Here is a 12,792-nt window from a genome sequence, read left to right on the forward strand (position 1 = left end):
TTACAGGAGAGGTACCAGCATGGATAGAAGTTTGCCTGACTGGCAGAAGGCAGACAGTGGGAATAAAGGGGGCCTTTTCTGGTTGGCTGCCGGTGACGAGTGGTGTTCCGCAGGGGTCGGTGTTGGGTCCGCTACTTTTCACGTTACATGTTAATGATCTGGATGACGGAATCGATGGTTTTGTGGCCAAGTTTGCAGATGATACAAAGGTAGGTGGAGGGGCAGGTAGTGTTGTGGAAGCAGGGAGTCTGCAGAAGGACTTGGACAGGTTGGGAGAATGGGCAAAGAAGTGGCAGATGGAACACAGCGTAGGGAAGTGTGCGGTCACGCACTGTGGTAGAAGGAATAAAGGCGTAGACTGTTTTCTAAACAGAGAGAATTCAGAAATCGGAGGTGCAGAGGGACTTGGGAGTCCTGGTGCAGGATTCCCTGAAGGTTACCTTGCAGGTTGAGTCGGTAGTACGGAAGGCAAATGCAATGTTAGCATTCATTTCGAGAGGACTAGAATATAAAAGCAAGGATGTAACGCTGAGGCTTTATAAGGCGTTGGTCAGACCACATTTGGAGTATTGTGAGCAGTTTTCGGCCCAATATCTAAGGAAGGATGTGCTGGCGTTGGAGAGGGTCCAGAGGAGGTTTACAAGAATGATCCTGGGGGCAAAAGGGTTAACATATGAGAAGCGTTTGATGGGTCTGGGCCTGTACTCGCTGGAATTTAGAAGGATGAGGGGGGATCTCACTGAAACCTACCGAACAGAGAAAGGCCTGGATAGAGTGGACGTGGAGAGGATGTTTCCATCAGAATAGAAGGACGTCCCTTTAGAACAGAGATGAAGAGGAATTACTTTAGCCAGAGGGTGGTGAATCTGTGGAATTCATTGCCACAGGCAGCTGTGGAGGCCAAGTCATTGGGTGTGTTTAAAGGGGAGGTTGATAGGTTCTTGATTAGTGAGGAGTGGAAGGTTACGGAGAGAAGGCAGGAGAACGGGGTTGAGAGGGAAAAATAAATCAGCTGTGATCGAATGGTGGAGCAGACTCGATGGGCCGAATGGCCTGATTCCATTCCTATGTCTAATGGTCTTTCACCAGTTTGTCTGTGAGACTGCAGTACCGGGGGTTGTCTGTGAGACTGTAGTACTGGGGTTGTCTGTGAGACTGTAGTACTGGGGTTATCTGTGAGACTGCAGTACCGGGGGTTGTCTGTGAGACTGTAGTACTGGGGGTTGTCTGTGAGACTGCAGTACTGGGGGTTGTCTGTGAGACTGTAGTACTGGGGGTTATCTGTGAGACTGTAGTACCGGGGGTTGTCTGTGAGACTGCAGTACTGGGGGTTGTCTGTGAGACTGTAGTACTGGGGGTTATCTGTGAGACTGTAGTACCGGGGGTTGTCTGTGAGACTGCAGTACTGGGGGTTGTCTGTGAGACTGTAGTACCGGGAGTTGTCTGTGAGACTGCAGTACCGGGGGTTGTCTGTGAGACTGTAGTACCGGGGGTTATCTGTGAGACTGTAGTACTGGGGGTTGTCTGTGAGACTGCAGTACTGGGGATTGTCTGTGAGACTGTAGTACTGGGGGTTGTCTGTGAGATTGTAGTACCGGGGGTTGTCTGTGAGACTGCAGTACCGGGGATTGTCTGTGAGACTTGTAGTACCGGGGGTTGTCTGTGAGACTGCAGTACCGGCGGTTGTCTGTGAGACTGTAGTACTGGGGTTGTCTGTGAGACTGTAGTACTGGGGTTATCTGTGAGACTGCAGTACCGGGGGTTGTCTGTGAGACTGTAGTACTGGGGGTTGTCTGTGAGACTGCAGTACTGGGGGTTGTCTGTGAGACTGTAGTACTGGGGGTTATCTGTGAGACTGTAGTACCGGGGGTTATCTGTGAGACTGTAGTACCGGGGGTTGTCTGTGAGACTGTAGTACCGGGGGTTGTCTGTGAGACTGCAGTACTGGGGGTTGTCTGTGAGACTGTAGTACTGGGGGTTATCTGTGAGACTGTAGTACTGGGGGTTGTCTATGAGACTGCAGTACTGGGGGTTGTCTGTGAGACTGTAGTACTGGGGGTTATCTGTGAGACTGTAGTACCGGGGGTTGTCTGTGAGACTGCAGTACTGGGGGTTGTCTGTGAGACTGTAGTACTGGGGGTTATCTGTGAGATGGTAGTGCTGGGGGTTATCTGTGAGACTGTAGTACCGGGAGTTGTCTGTGAGACTGCAGTACCGGGAGTTGTCTGTTAAGACTGTAGTACCGGGGGTTGTCTGTGAGACTGCAGTACCGGGAGTTGTCTGTGAGACTGCAGTACCGGGGGTTATCTGTGAGAGTGCAGTACCGGGGGTTGTCTGAGGCTGCAGTACCGGGGGTTGTCTGTGAGACTGTAGTACTGGGGGTTGTCTGTGAGGCTGTAGTACCGGGGGTTGCCTGTGAGACTAGTACCAGGGGTTGTCTGTGAGACTGCAGTACCGGCGGTTGTCTGTGAGACTGTAGTACCGGGGGTTGTCTGTGAGACTGCAGTACCGGGAGTTGTCTGTGAGAATGTAGTACCAGCAGTTGTCTGTGAGACTGTAGTACTGGGGGTTATCTGTGAGACTGTAGTACTGGGGGTTGTCTGTGAGACTGCAGTACTGGGGATTGTCTGTGAGACTTGTAGCACCGGGGGTTGTCTGTGAGACTGCAGTACCGGCGGTTGTCTGTGAGACTGCAGTACCGGCGGTTGTCTGTGAGACTGCAGTACTGGGGGTTGTCTGTGAGACTGCAGTACTGGGGATTGTCTGTGAGACTTGTAGCACCGGGGGTTGTCTGTGAGACTGCAGTACCGGCGGTTGTCTGTGAGACTGCAGTACCGGCGGTTGTCTGTGAGACTGCAGTACTGGGGGTTGTCTGTGAGACTGCAGTACCGGGGGTTGTCTGTGAGGCTGTAGTACAGGGGGCTGTCTGTGAGGCTGTAGTACCGGGGGCTGTCTGTGAGAGTGCAGTACCGGGGGTTGTCTGAGGCTGTAGTACCGGGGGCTGTCTGTGAGAGTGCAGTACCGGGGGTTGTCTGAGGCTGTAGTACCGGGGGCTGTCTGTGAGAGTGCAGTACCGGGGGTTGTCTGAGGCTGTAGTACCGGGGGTTGTCTGTGAGGCTGTAGTACCGGGGATTGTCTGTGAGACTGTAGTACCGGGGATTGTCTGTGAGACTGTAGTACCGGGGGTTGTCTGTGAGGCTGTAGTACCGGGGATTGTCTGTGAGGCTGTAGTACCGGGGGTTGTCTGAGGCTGTAGTACCGGGGATTGTCTGTGAGGCTGTAGTACCGGGGGTTGTCTGTGAGACTGTAGTACCGGGGATTGTCTGTGAGACTGTAGTACCGGGGGTTGTCTGTGAGGCTGTAGTACCGGGGATTGTCTGTGAGGCTGTAGTACCGGGGGTTGTCTGAGGCTGTAGTACCGGGGATTGTCTGTGAGGCTGTAGTACCGGGGGTTGTCTGTGAGACTGTAGTACCGGGGATTGTCTGTGAGACTGTAGTACCGGGGGTTGTCTGTGAGGCTGTAGTACCGGGGATTGTCTGTGAGGCTGTAGTACCGGGGGTTGTCTGAGGCTGTAGTACCGGGGATTGTCTGTGAGGCTGTAGTACCGGGGATTGTCTGTGAGGCTGTAGTACCGGGGGTTGTCTGTGAGGCTGTAGTACCGGGGGTTGTCTGAGGCTGTAGTACCGGGGATTGTCTGTGAGGCTGTAGTACCGGGGATTGTCTGTGAGGCTGTAGTACCGGGGGTTGTCTGTGAGACTGTAGTACCAGGGGTTGTCTGTGAGGCTGTAGTACCGGGGGTTGTCTGTGAGACTGTAGTACCGGGGGTTGTCTGTGAGACTGTAGTACCAGGGGTTGTCTGTGAGGCTGTAGTACCGGGGGTTGTCTGTGAGACTGTAGTACCGGGGGTTGTCTGTGAGACTGTAGTACCAGGGGTTGACACCAGGGGGCTGGGTTATGAATGCAGTACCCGCTCTGCACCAGCAGGTGGCGCTGCAGGCGCGTTATGGGGACCCCCCGGCGGCGGGGCCCTGGTACTGCAGCCTACCCCAGCCCCCTGGTGTCCAGCACCCGGTACTGCAGCCTCTCCGGTTCACAGACAGCAGTGTGTGCAGGACCAGTCCCCTCAGTGTGGCGGGCCAGGACCGCACTGTAATTCCTGCTTAATCTGTGCTTTTCATGGTCAGCAACACTGAAGAGCTGATTGTTGATTTGAGCAAGGGGAAGGAGGGCGAACATGCGCCAGTCCACATTGGTGGAGAGAGTCAGCAGCTTTAAAATCCCCGGCGTTAACATATCGGACGAACTGTCCCAGGCCAAGCACGTTGAATTTCGGTGGTGCTACCATGTTCTTGGACTCTTAACTCTCCCTCTCTTGGTTATTCTGCTTTTGTTGCTTCAGCGTTTCCTCAGCACTACTTCAGCCTGCACTACAATCTGCAGGCACGGTAGTGTAGCAGTCAGCGTGACGCTATTACAGCACCAGCGACCCCGGTTCAATTCCAGCCGCTGTCTGGAAGGAGTTTGTATGTTCTCCCCTTGTCGGCGTGGGTTTCCTCCGGGTGCTCTGGTTTCCTCCCACATTTCAGCAACGTACGGGTTAGGAAGTTGTGGGCATGCTATGCTGGCGCCGGAAGCGTGGTGACACTGGCGGGCTGCCCCCAGAACACTCTGTGCAAAAGATGCATTTCACTGTGTGTTTCGATGTACATGTGACTGATAAAGAAATCTTATCTTGCTGTTTTGAACTCATTGTTTTTCTTGCTGTAGTTATTATTATCACGTACACTTTACTCTTTGAGTTTCACATGAGCAAGGAATTTCATTGTGCTCCAGTGTATATAACGATAAATTAATATAATCTAATCCTTAGCTTTCTGGAGCAAGGAAATCCTTCACTGCAGTGGTAAACAGATGCCCTCTTATTCTGAGAACATGGCCTCAGGCAATAGGCTCTCTTATGAGCACTTACACTGACAAGCCCCCTAAGAATTGTCTCTACTGTACTTCAGTCAGGCCTGTCAGTAGATTGCAATCACAAGCAAGGCATGAACGTGTTTTTATTTTCTTAGGCGGTTAAGGAGGTTCGGCTTGTCACCGAACACTCAACAAACTTCTACAGATGCACTGTTGATAAGATATTTATTTATTAGTCACATGTACATCGAAACACACAGTGAAATGCGTCTTTTTGCGTTACTGAGAATGTGCTGGGGGCAGCCCAATATCCTGACCGGTTGCATCACGGTCTGGTACGGCAATTCGAATGCGCAGGAACGTAAGAAGCTGCAGGGAGTGGTGGACTCAGCCCCAATACATCACGGGCACATCCCTCCCCCACCGTCGGTGGTATCTACAGGAGCCGCTGCCTCATGAAGGCAATGTCAGTCGTCAAAGATCCCCCCACCATCCGGGCCGTGCCGTCTTCTCCCAGCTCCCATCGGGCAGGAGGTACGGAAGCCTGAAGTCCCCACACCACCAGGTTCAGGAACAGCGACTTCCCTTCAACCATTCGGTTCTTGAACCGACCGGCACAACCCTAATCACTGCCTCAGTACAGCAACACTGGGGCCACTTTGCACTACAGTGGACTTTGTTTTTGTTCTAAATGTGTTCTTGTAAAAATTGTGTCTAATTTATGTTTAATTTATGTTTTTGTTGTGAGTGTTGTGTCTCTGATGCTCTGTGCCTGTGATGCTGCTGCAAGTCAGTTTTTCATTGCACCTGTGCACACACGGACTTGTGCGTCTGACAATAAACTCGACTTTGAACTACCCTACAGGAGGTGCAGGGCAGTGGCAGGATAATGCTGGGGCTGAAGAGTTTTCGGTATGAGGAGGGACTTGCTAAGCTGGGGATGTTTACTTTGGAACGGAGGAGTCTGAAGGGCGATTTAATGTATAAAGCTTTATAAGGGTTCGAAACAGGGAGCGCCTCAAGTAACTATCGAGTAATAGTAACCTCCACACATTTCCATCAAGGTTCCCCTCCCGATCCTACCCCTCACCCACACACTGGGGGGGGGGGGGGTGAAATTCTCAGCTGGTTAACCCACCGACCCCTCCCGTCGTTGGGACGTGGGAGGGAACTGGAGCACCCGGGGGGGGGGGGGGGGGTCACAGGGAGAAGGTGCAAACGCCACACACACACACACACACACACACACACACACCATCACACACACACACCATCACACACACACACACACACACACACACACACACACACACACACACACACACACACACACACACAGAGCGGCAGAGGTGGGGATTGAACCCAGGGTCAATGGAGCTGGGAGCCCTGAGCAGATAGGGGACGGCTTTGAGTGGCAGGATTTGGGGGGTGGGGGGGCGGTGTTGAGGAGGATATTTGACGAGTGCCGAGGTGTCTGGCGCTCACATCCTGCGCGGAAATCTCTGCTGCACTCACTTTGCCGGTGGGCGGATGTCGAGGGTTAGAACCAGGAAACCGGGATTCACTTGAACGTGGCTGGCACAGGATGGGCAGAAGACTAACAGAGGCACAACTCATCCATGCCGACCCGAGCTTGTCCCATCTCCCCGCGTTTGGGCCATATCCCTCTAAACCTTTCCTATCCGTGTGCCTCGCCCTTTCAAATGTTGTTAATGTACCTGCCTCACCCACTTCCTCTGGCAGCTCGTTCCACGTACGGACCACCCTCTGGTGAAGAAGTTGTCCCTCGGGTCCCCTTTAAATCTTTCCCCTCTCACTTTAAACCTATACCCTCTGGTTTTAGACTCCCCGACCCTGGGGGGAAAAGATGGTGACCGTCCACCTTATCTATGCCCCTCGTGGTTTTATAAACCTCCATAAGGTCACCCCTCAGCCTCCTTCGCTCCAGGGAAAACAGTCCCGGCCTGTCCAGCCTCTCCTTATAACTCAAGCTCTCCAGTCCCAGGAACATCCCCATGAATCTTTCCTGCCCCCTCTCCAGCTCAGTGACGTCCTTCCTATAGCTGGGCGACCAGAACTGCGCACAGTGCTCCAAGTGCAGACTCACCAACAGCTGTAACGTGACGTCGAAACTCCTGTACTCAGTGCCCTGACCGAAGAAGGCCAGCGTGCCGAATGCCTTCTTCACCGCCCTGTCTATCTGTGACGCCACTTTCAGGGAACTATGTACCTGTACCCTGTGGTCTCTCTGTTCTACAACACTCCCCAGGGCCCTGTCTTTCACTGTGTAAGTCCTGCCTTAGTTAACTTCACAAAACGTAACACTTTGCACTTAAATTCCATGTGCAATTCTTTGGCCCACTTTCTCAGTTGATCTACATAGAACGTAGAAGAGTATAGCAGTGGAGCAGGCCCTTCGGCCCACAATGTCTGTGCCGTACACGATGCCAAATTAAACAAAATCACTTCAGCCTGCACATGATCCATATTCCTCCACTCCCTGCACATCCATATGTCTGTCTAACAGGCTCTTAACAGGCTCTTAACCCCCTCTATCGTATCTGCCTCCACCACCACCCCTGGCAGCACATTCCAGGCACCCACCGCTCTCCGTGTAAAAAAACTTGCCCCGCACATCTCCTTTGAACTTGCCCCTCTCTCACCTTAAATGCATATTCTCTAGCGTTAGACATTTCAACCTCTGGGGAAAAGATTCTCACTGTCTACTCGATCTATGTATCAGGTCTCCCCTCAGCCTCCGCCGCTACAGAGAAAACAACACAAGTTTGTCTACCCTCTCCTTAGAGCTCATGCCCTCTTGGCGAAGCAGCCAGCATAGTCAAAGACCCCACCCACCCGGGACATTCTCTCTTCTTCCCTCTCCCATCAGGCAGAAGATACAGGAGCCTGAGGGCATGTACCACCAGGCTCAAGGACAGCTTCTATCCCACGGTGATAAGACTATTGAACAGTTCTCTCATACGATGAGATGGACTCTTGACCTCACAATCTACCTCGTTATGACCTTGCACCTTATTGTCTGCCTGCACTGCACTTTCTCTGTAGCTGTGACACTTCACTCTGTATTCTGTTATTATTTTACCCTGTACTACCTCATTGCACTGTGTAATGAATTGACCTGTACGATCAGTATGCAAGACAAGTTTTTCACTGTACCTCGGTACAAGTAACAATAATAAACCAAGACCAATACCAATTTTTTGGTAAAAATTATGTAGAATTTATGTTTATTTTCTGTTTTTCTTGTGAATGTTGTGTCTCTGATGCTCTGTGCCTGTGATGCTGCTGCAAGTAAGTTTTTAATTGCACCCGTGCGCACACGGACTTTTGCATCTGACAATAAACTCAACCCTGGGGTAAAAGATACTGGCTGTCTACTCTATCTGTGCCTCTCATAATCTTATAAACCTCTTCCCTCAGCCTCTGCCGCTTCAGGGAGAACAACCCAAGTTTGTCCAACCTCTCCTTACAGCTCATGCTCTCTAATCCAGGCAGCATCCTGGTGAACCTCTTCTGGTATTGGTTTATTCTTGTCACTTGTACCGAGGTACAGTGAAAAACTTGTCTAGCATACCGATCGTACAGGTCAATTCATTACACAGTGCAGTTACATTGAATTGGTACAGGGTGCATTGAGGTAGTACAGAGTGCACTGAGGTAGTACAGGTAAAAACAATAACAGTACAGTGTCACAGCTACAGAGAAAGTGCAGTGCAATAAGGTGCAAGGTCACAACGAGGTAGATCGTGAGGTCAGAATCCATCTCATCGTATAAGGGAACCGTTCAATAGTCTTATCACAGTGGGGTAGAAGCTGTCCTTAAGTCTGGTGGTACGTGCCCTCAGGCTCCTGTGTCTTCTACCCGATGGAAGAGGAGAGAAGAGAGAATGACCCGGGTGGGTGGCGTCTTTGATTATGCTGGCTGCTACACCAAGACAGCGAGGGGTAAAGGCAGAGTCCACAGAGGGGAGGCTGGTGTACGTGACGCGCTGGGCTGTGTCCACAACTCTCTGCGGTTTCTTGCGGTGCTGGGCAGAGCAGTTGCCGTCCCAAGCCGTGATGCATCCAGATAGGATGCACCCTCTCCAAAGCCCCCCACACCCTTCCTGTCGCAGATCCCTCTGTCACCTTAGATAATCTTCTTTACTGTCCACTGTACCACCAAACTGACGAACCACATCAGCGAAGTGTCAATATAGACGACAAACAACAGTGGGCCCAGCACCGGTCCCTGTGGCACACCACTGCCTACAACCCACCACTCCCACCCACTGACCTACCGCCAAGCCAATTCTGCATTCAAGCTGAGGTGCGTACGAATGAACGACATCACACGCGGAAGGTGCGTTACCTGCCCGTCTCGTAGCTCGTAGGAGATGAGTCTCATCTGCACGGGGCCGGGTCCGGAGTGAGCGACGGGAGGCGTTATCTGCACCATCAGGTTGGGGTCCACCAGCAGAGGCAGCTCAAAGGGGTTGGGCGGGACGGAGAGAGTCTTGTTCACACGCACTGTGGTGGAGGTGAGCGTCACCAACGACTGGTGGGGAGAGAGTCACAAGGAACAGGGAGGATGAGCAGCTGCAAATGTTCAGAGACTATACCCATACTAACGGGCCATTTGCCCAGCTGAAAAATGCCAAATCTTAACACAAGATCCACCCAATGTATTTACCTCTGGTGTAAGGAGTGGTGTAGGACAGAGAGACCTAGGGGTACAGGTAGATAGTTCCGTGAGACACAGGTGGGCAGGGTGGTGTAGGACAGAGAGACCTCAGGGTACAGGTAGATAGTTCCGTGAGACACAGGTGGACAGGGTGGTGTAGGACAGAGAGACCTAGGGGTACAGGTAGATAGTTCCATGAGACACAGGTGGGCAGGGTGGTGTAGGACAGAGAGACCTCAGGGTACAGGTAGATAGTTCCGTGAGACACAGGTGGACAGGGTGGTGTAGGACAGAGAGACCTAGGGGTACAGGTAGATAGTTCCATGAGACACAGGTGGGCAGGGTGGTGTAGGACAGAGAGACCTCAGGGTACAGGTAGATAGTTCCATGAGACACAGGTGGACAGGGTGGTGTAGGACAGAGAGGCCTTGGCACGCTGGCCTTCATTGGTCAGGGCACTGAGTACAGGAGTTGGGACGTCCTGTTACAGCTGTACAAGGCGTCGGTGAGACCGCACTTGGAGCACTGTGCGCAGTTCTGGTTGCCCAGCTATGGGAAGGACGTCACTGAGCTGGAGAGGGGGCAGGTAAGATTCACGGGGACGTTCCTGGGACTGGAGGGCTGGAGTTATAAGGAGAGGCTGGACAGGCCGGGACTGTTTTCCCTGGAGCGAAGGAGGCTGAGGGGTGACCTTATGGAGGTTTATAAAGCCATGAGGGGCATAGATAAGGGGGATGGTCACCGTCTTTTCCCCCCAGGGTGGGGGAGCCTGAAACTAGAGGGCATAGGTTAAAGGTGAGAGGGGAGAGATTTAAAGGGGCAGGTTTTCCACACAGAGGGTGGTGGGTGTGTGGAACGAGCTGCCAGAGGAAGTGGTAGAGGCGGGTACAGTTGAACAGGGAAAGGTTTAGAGGGATATGGGCTAAACACGAGCAAATGGGACTCCCTCAGGTGGGCACCATGGTCAGCATGGACCAGTTGGGCCAAAGGGCCTGTTTCTGTGCTGTATTGAGTTCAAGAGCCGCGAGGTGATGTTGCAGCTCTGTAGAACTCTGCTCAGACCACATCTGGAGTATTGTGTTCAGTTCTGGTCGCCTCATTATAGAAAGGATGTGGAAGCTTTAGAGAGGGTGCAGAGGAGATTTACCAGGATGCTGCCTGGATTGGAGAGCATGTCTTATGAGGATAGGTTGAGTGAGCTAGGGCTTTTCTCTTTGGAGAGAAGGAGGGTGAGAGGTGACTTGATAGAGGTGTACAAGATGATAAGAGGCATAGATCGAGTGGACAGTCAGAGACTTTTTCCCAAGGCGACAATGGCTAACACGAGGGGGCATAATTTTAAGGTGGTTGGAGGAAGGTATAAGGGGGATGTCAGGGGTAAGTTTTTTACACAAAGAGTGGTGGGTGCATGGATTGCACTGCCGGCAGAGGTGGTGGGGGCAGATACATTAGGGACATTTAAGAGACTCTTAGATAGACACATGAATGATAGAGAAATGGAGGGCTATGTGGGAGGAAAGGGTTAGATAGATCTTAGAGCAGGATAAAATGTCGGCACAACACTGTGGGCCGAAGGGCCTGTACTGTGCTATGAGCTATGACTCTGTGAGCGCTCGGTTTGCGTAGATGTTGAACCACGGCCCAGATTCGGTGAGAGCAGTTGGCAGGGAGGAACTCACGGCAAGGATCTCCATCTCGGTGATGTTCCAGAAGGCCTTCCAGAAATGGACGTCCAGGTTCTGGGTGAGTCTCTCGAACTCAGAGCCCCGCAGCTCGGGATCGATGGCATACTTCCCACTGGTGAAGATGGAGGTGGCAGCGATGCCTGTGAAGATTTGAGCCGGGTGTTCACACATCAGGAACAACGTGCTCCCCCCCAACACGCACAGCAACATGAGTTCTAATGCAATCTCCGATACCTCCCCAACACGCTGCTGCCGATGGAGATGTTCAGGGGAATGAGACAAATCTGGTGCATGCCTGAACAAGGAGGATTACCAGTGGGCGAAAGTTCCCTTATGTATGGGCAGTGCCGTGGTGCAGCGGGCAGAGCCACTGCCTCCCAGCTCCGGAGACCCAGGTTCAATCCTGACCTCCGGGTGTGTGTGTGTGTGTGTGTGTGTGTGTGTGTGTGTGTGTGTGTGTGTGTGTGTGTGTGTCTCCCTCCTCCTTATGTGTGTATGTGTGTGTGTGTGGGTCTCCCTCCTCCCCTCTGCGTGTGTGTGTGTGTGTGTGTGTGTGTGTGTGTCTCCCTCCTCCCTTTGTGTGTGTGTGTGTCTCCCTCCTCCACTGTGACTCTGTGTGTGTGTGTGTGTGTGTGTGTGTCTCCCTCCTCCACTGTGACTCTGTGTGTGTGTGTGTGTGTGTTTGTGTGTGTGTGTGTAGTTTGCACGTTCTCCCTGTGACCCTGTGGGTTCCCTCCCACATCTGGCTGAAGAAAGGTCCCCCTCAAATCATACCTTAAATCAGCGTCCCCTGGATTTATTCACCTCTGATACAACTTTCCTGCAGCCTACCCTAACTATACCCCTCGCAACTGTGTATACTGCAGCCAGGTCCCGTCTTACACTCCGGAGCAGAGCAGACCCAGCCCCGCTGTAAATTGCCCCCTGGTGTATGGGTGAGAGGGAGAATCTGGGGGGGAGGGGGAGGGTGGAGTTGATGGGAATGTGGGGGCAGTGGGTCACAGAGGATGTGATTGGCCTGCGAGCCGGCATAGCTTTGAAGGGCCGAATGGCAGGAAAAAGAGGTTGAAGGAAACACTAACATATAAATGACTTGCTCGGTAACTTTACTCTGGACCCACCCCGCTGTGGGAAAGATGCTGTTATCGGACGTTGCCGGGACTCGAGGGACTGAGTTGTGGAGGGAGGTTGGGCAGGTTGGGACTTTTTCATTGGAGCGTGAGGGGTGACTTTATAGAGGTGTATAAAATCACGAGGGGCATTGATAGGGTGAATGCGCACAGTCTTTCTCCCCCAGGGTTGGGGAATCAACAACCAGAGGGGAGGGGAGAGACTTAACAGGAACCTGAGGGGCAACTTTTTCACTTGGTCAGTATGTGGAACGAGCTGCCAGAGGAAGTGGGTGAGGCAGGTATATTAACAACATTTAGAAGGCACTTGGACAGGGACATGGATGGGAAAGGTTCAGAGGGATATGGGCCAAACGCGGGCAAATGGCTTGGATGGGA

The 12,792-nt window shown here is 52.5% G+C and overlaps 1 protein-coding gene across 4 annotated transcripts in view; it reads right to left on the reverse strand.

Annotated features, from left to right (window-relative positions):
* Positions 1–12,792, reverse strand: part of lipeb (lipase, hormone-sensitive b) — a 111,872-nt gene that overhangs the window by 25,883 nt on the left and 73,197 nt on the right. For all 4 annotated transcript variants that reach the window (XM_052045495.1, XM_052045493.1, XM_052045494.1 and 1 more), the window contains 2 exons: positions 11,279–11,424; positions 9,288–9,473 (listed from right to left, as the gene is read on the reverse strand). In XM_052045495.1, coding sequence (XP_051901455.1) covers positions 9,288–9,473; positions 11,279–11,424 — 332 coding nt within the window. The remainder of the gene's footprint in view (positions 1–9,287; positions 9,474–11,278; positions 11,425–12,792) is intronic.

The sequence above is a fragment of the Pristis pectinata genome, chromosome 39, assembly GCF_009764475.1.
Source record: "Pristis pectinata isolate sPriPec2 chromosome 39, sPriPec2.1.pri, whole genome shotgun sequence".
Lineage (NCBI taxonomy): Eukaryota > Metazoa > Chordata > Chondrichthyes > Rhinopristiformes > Pristidae > Pristis > Pristis pectinata.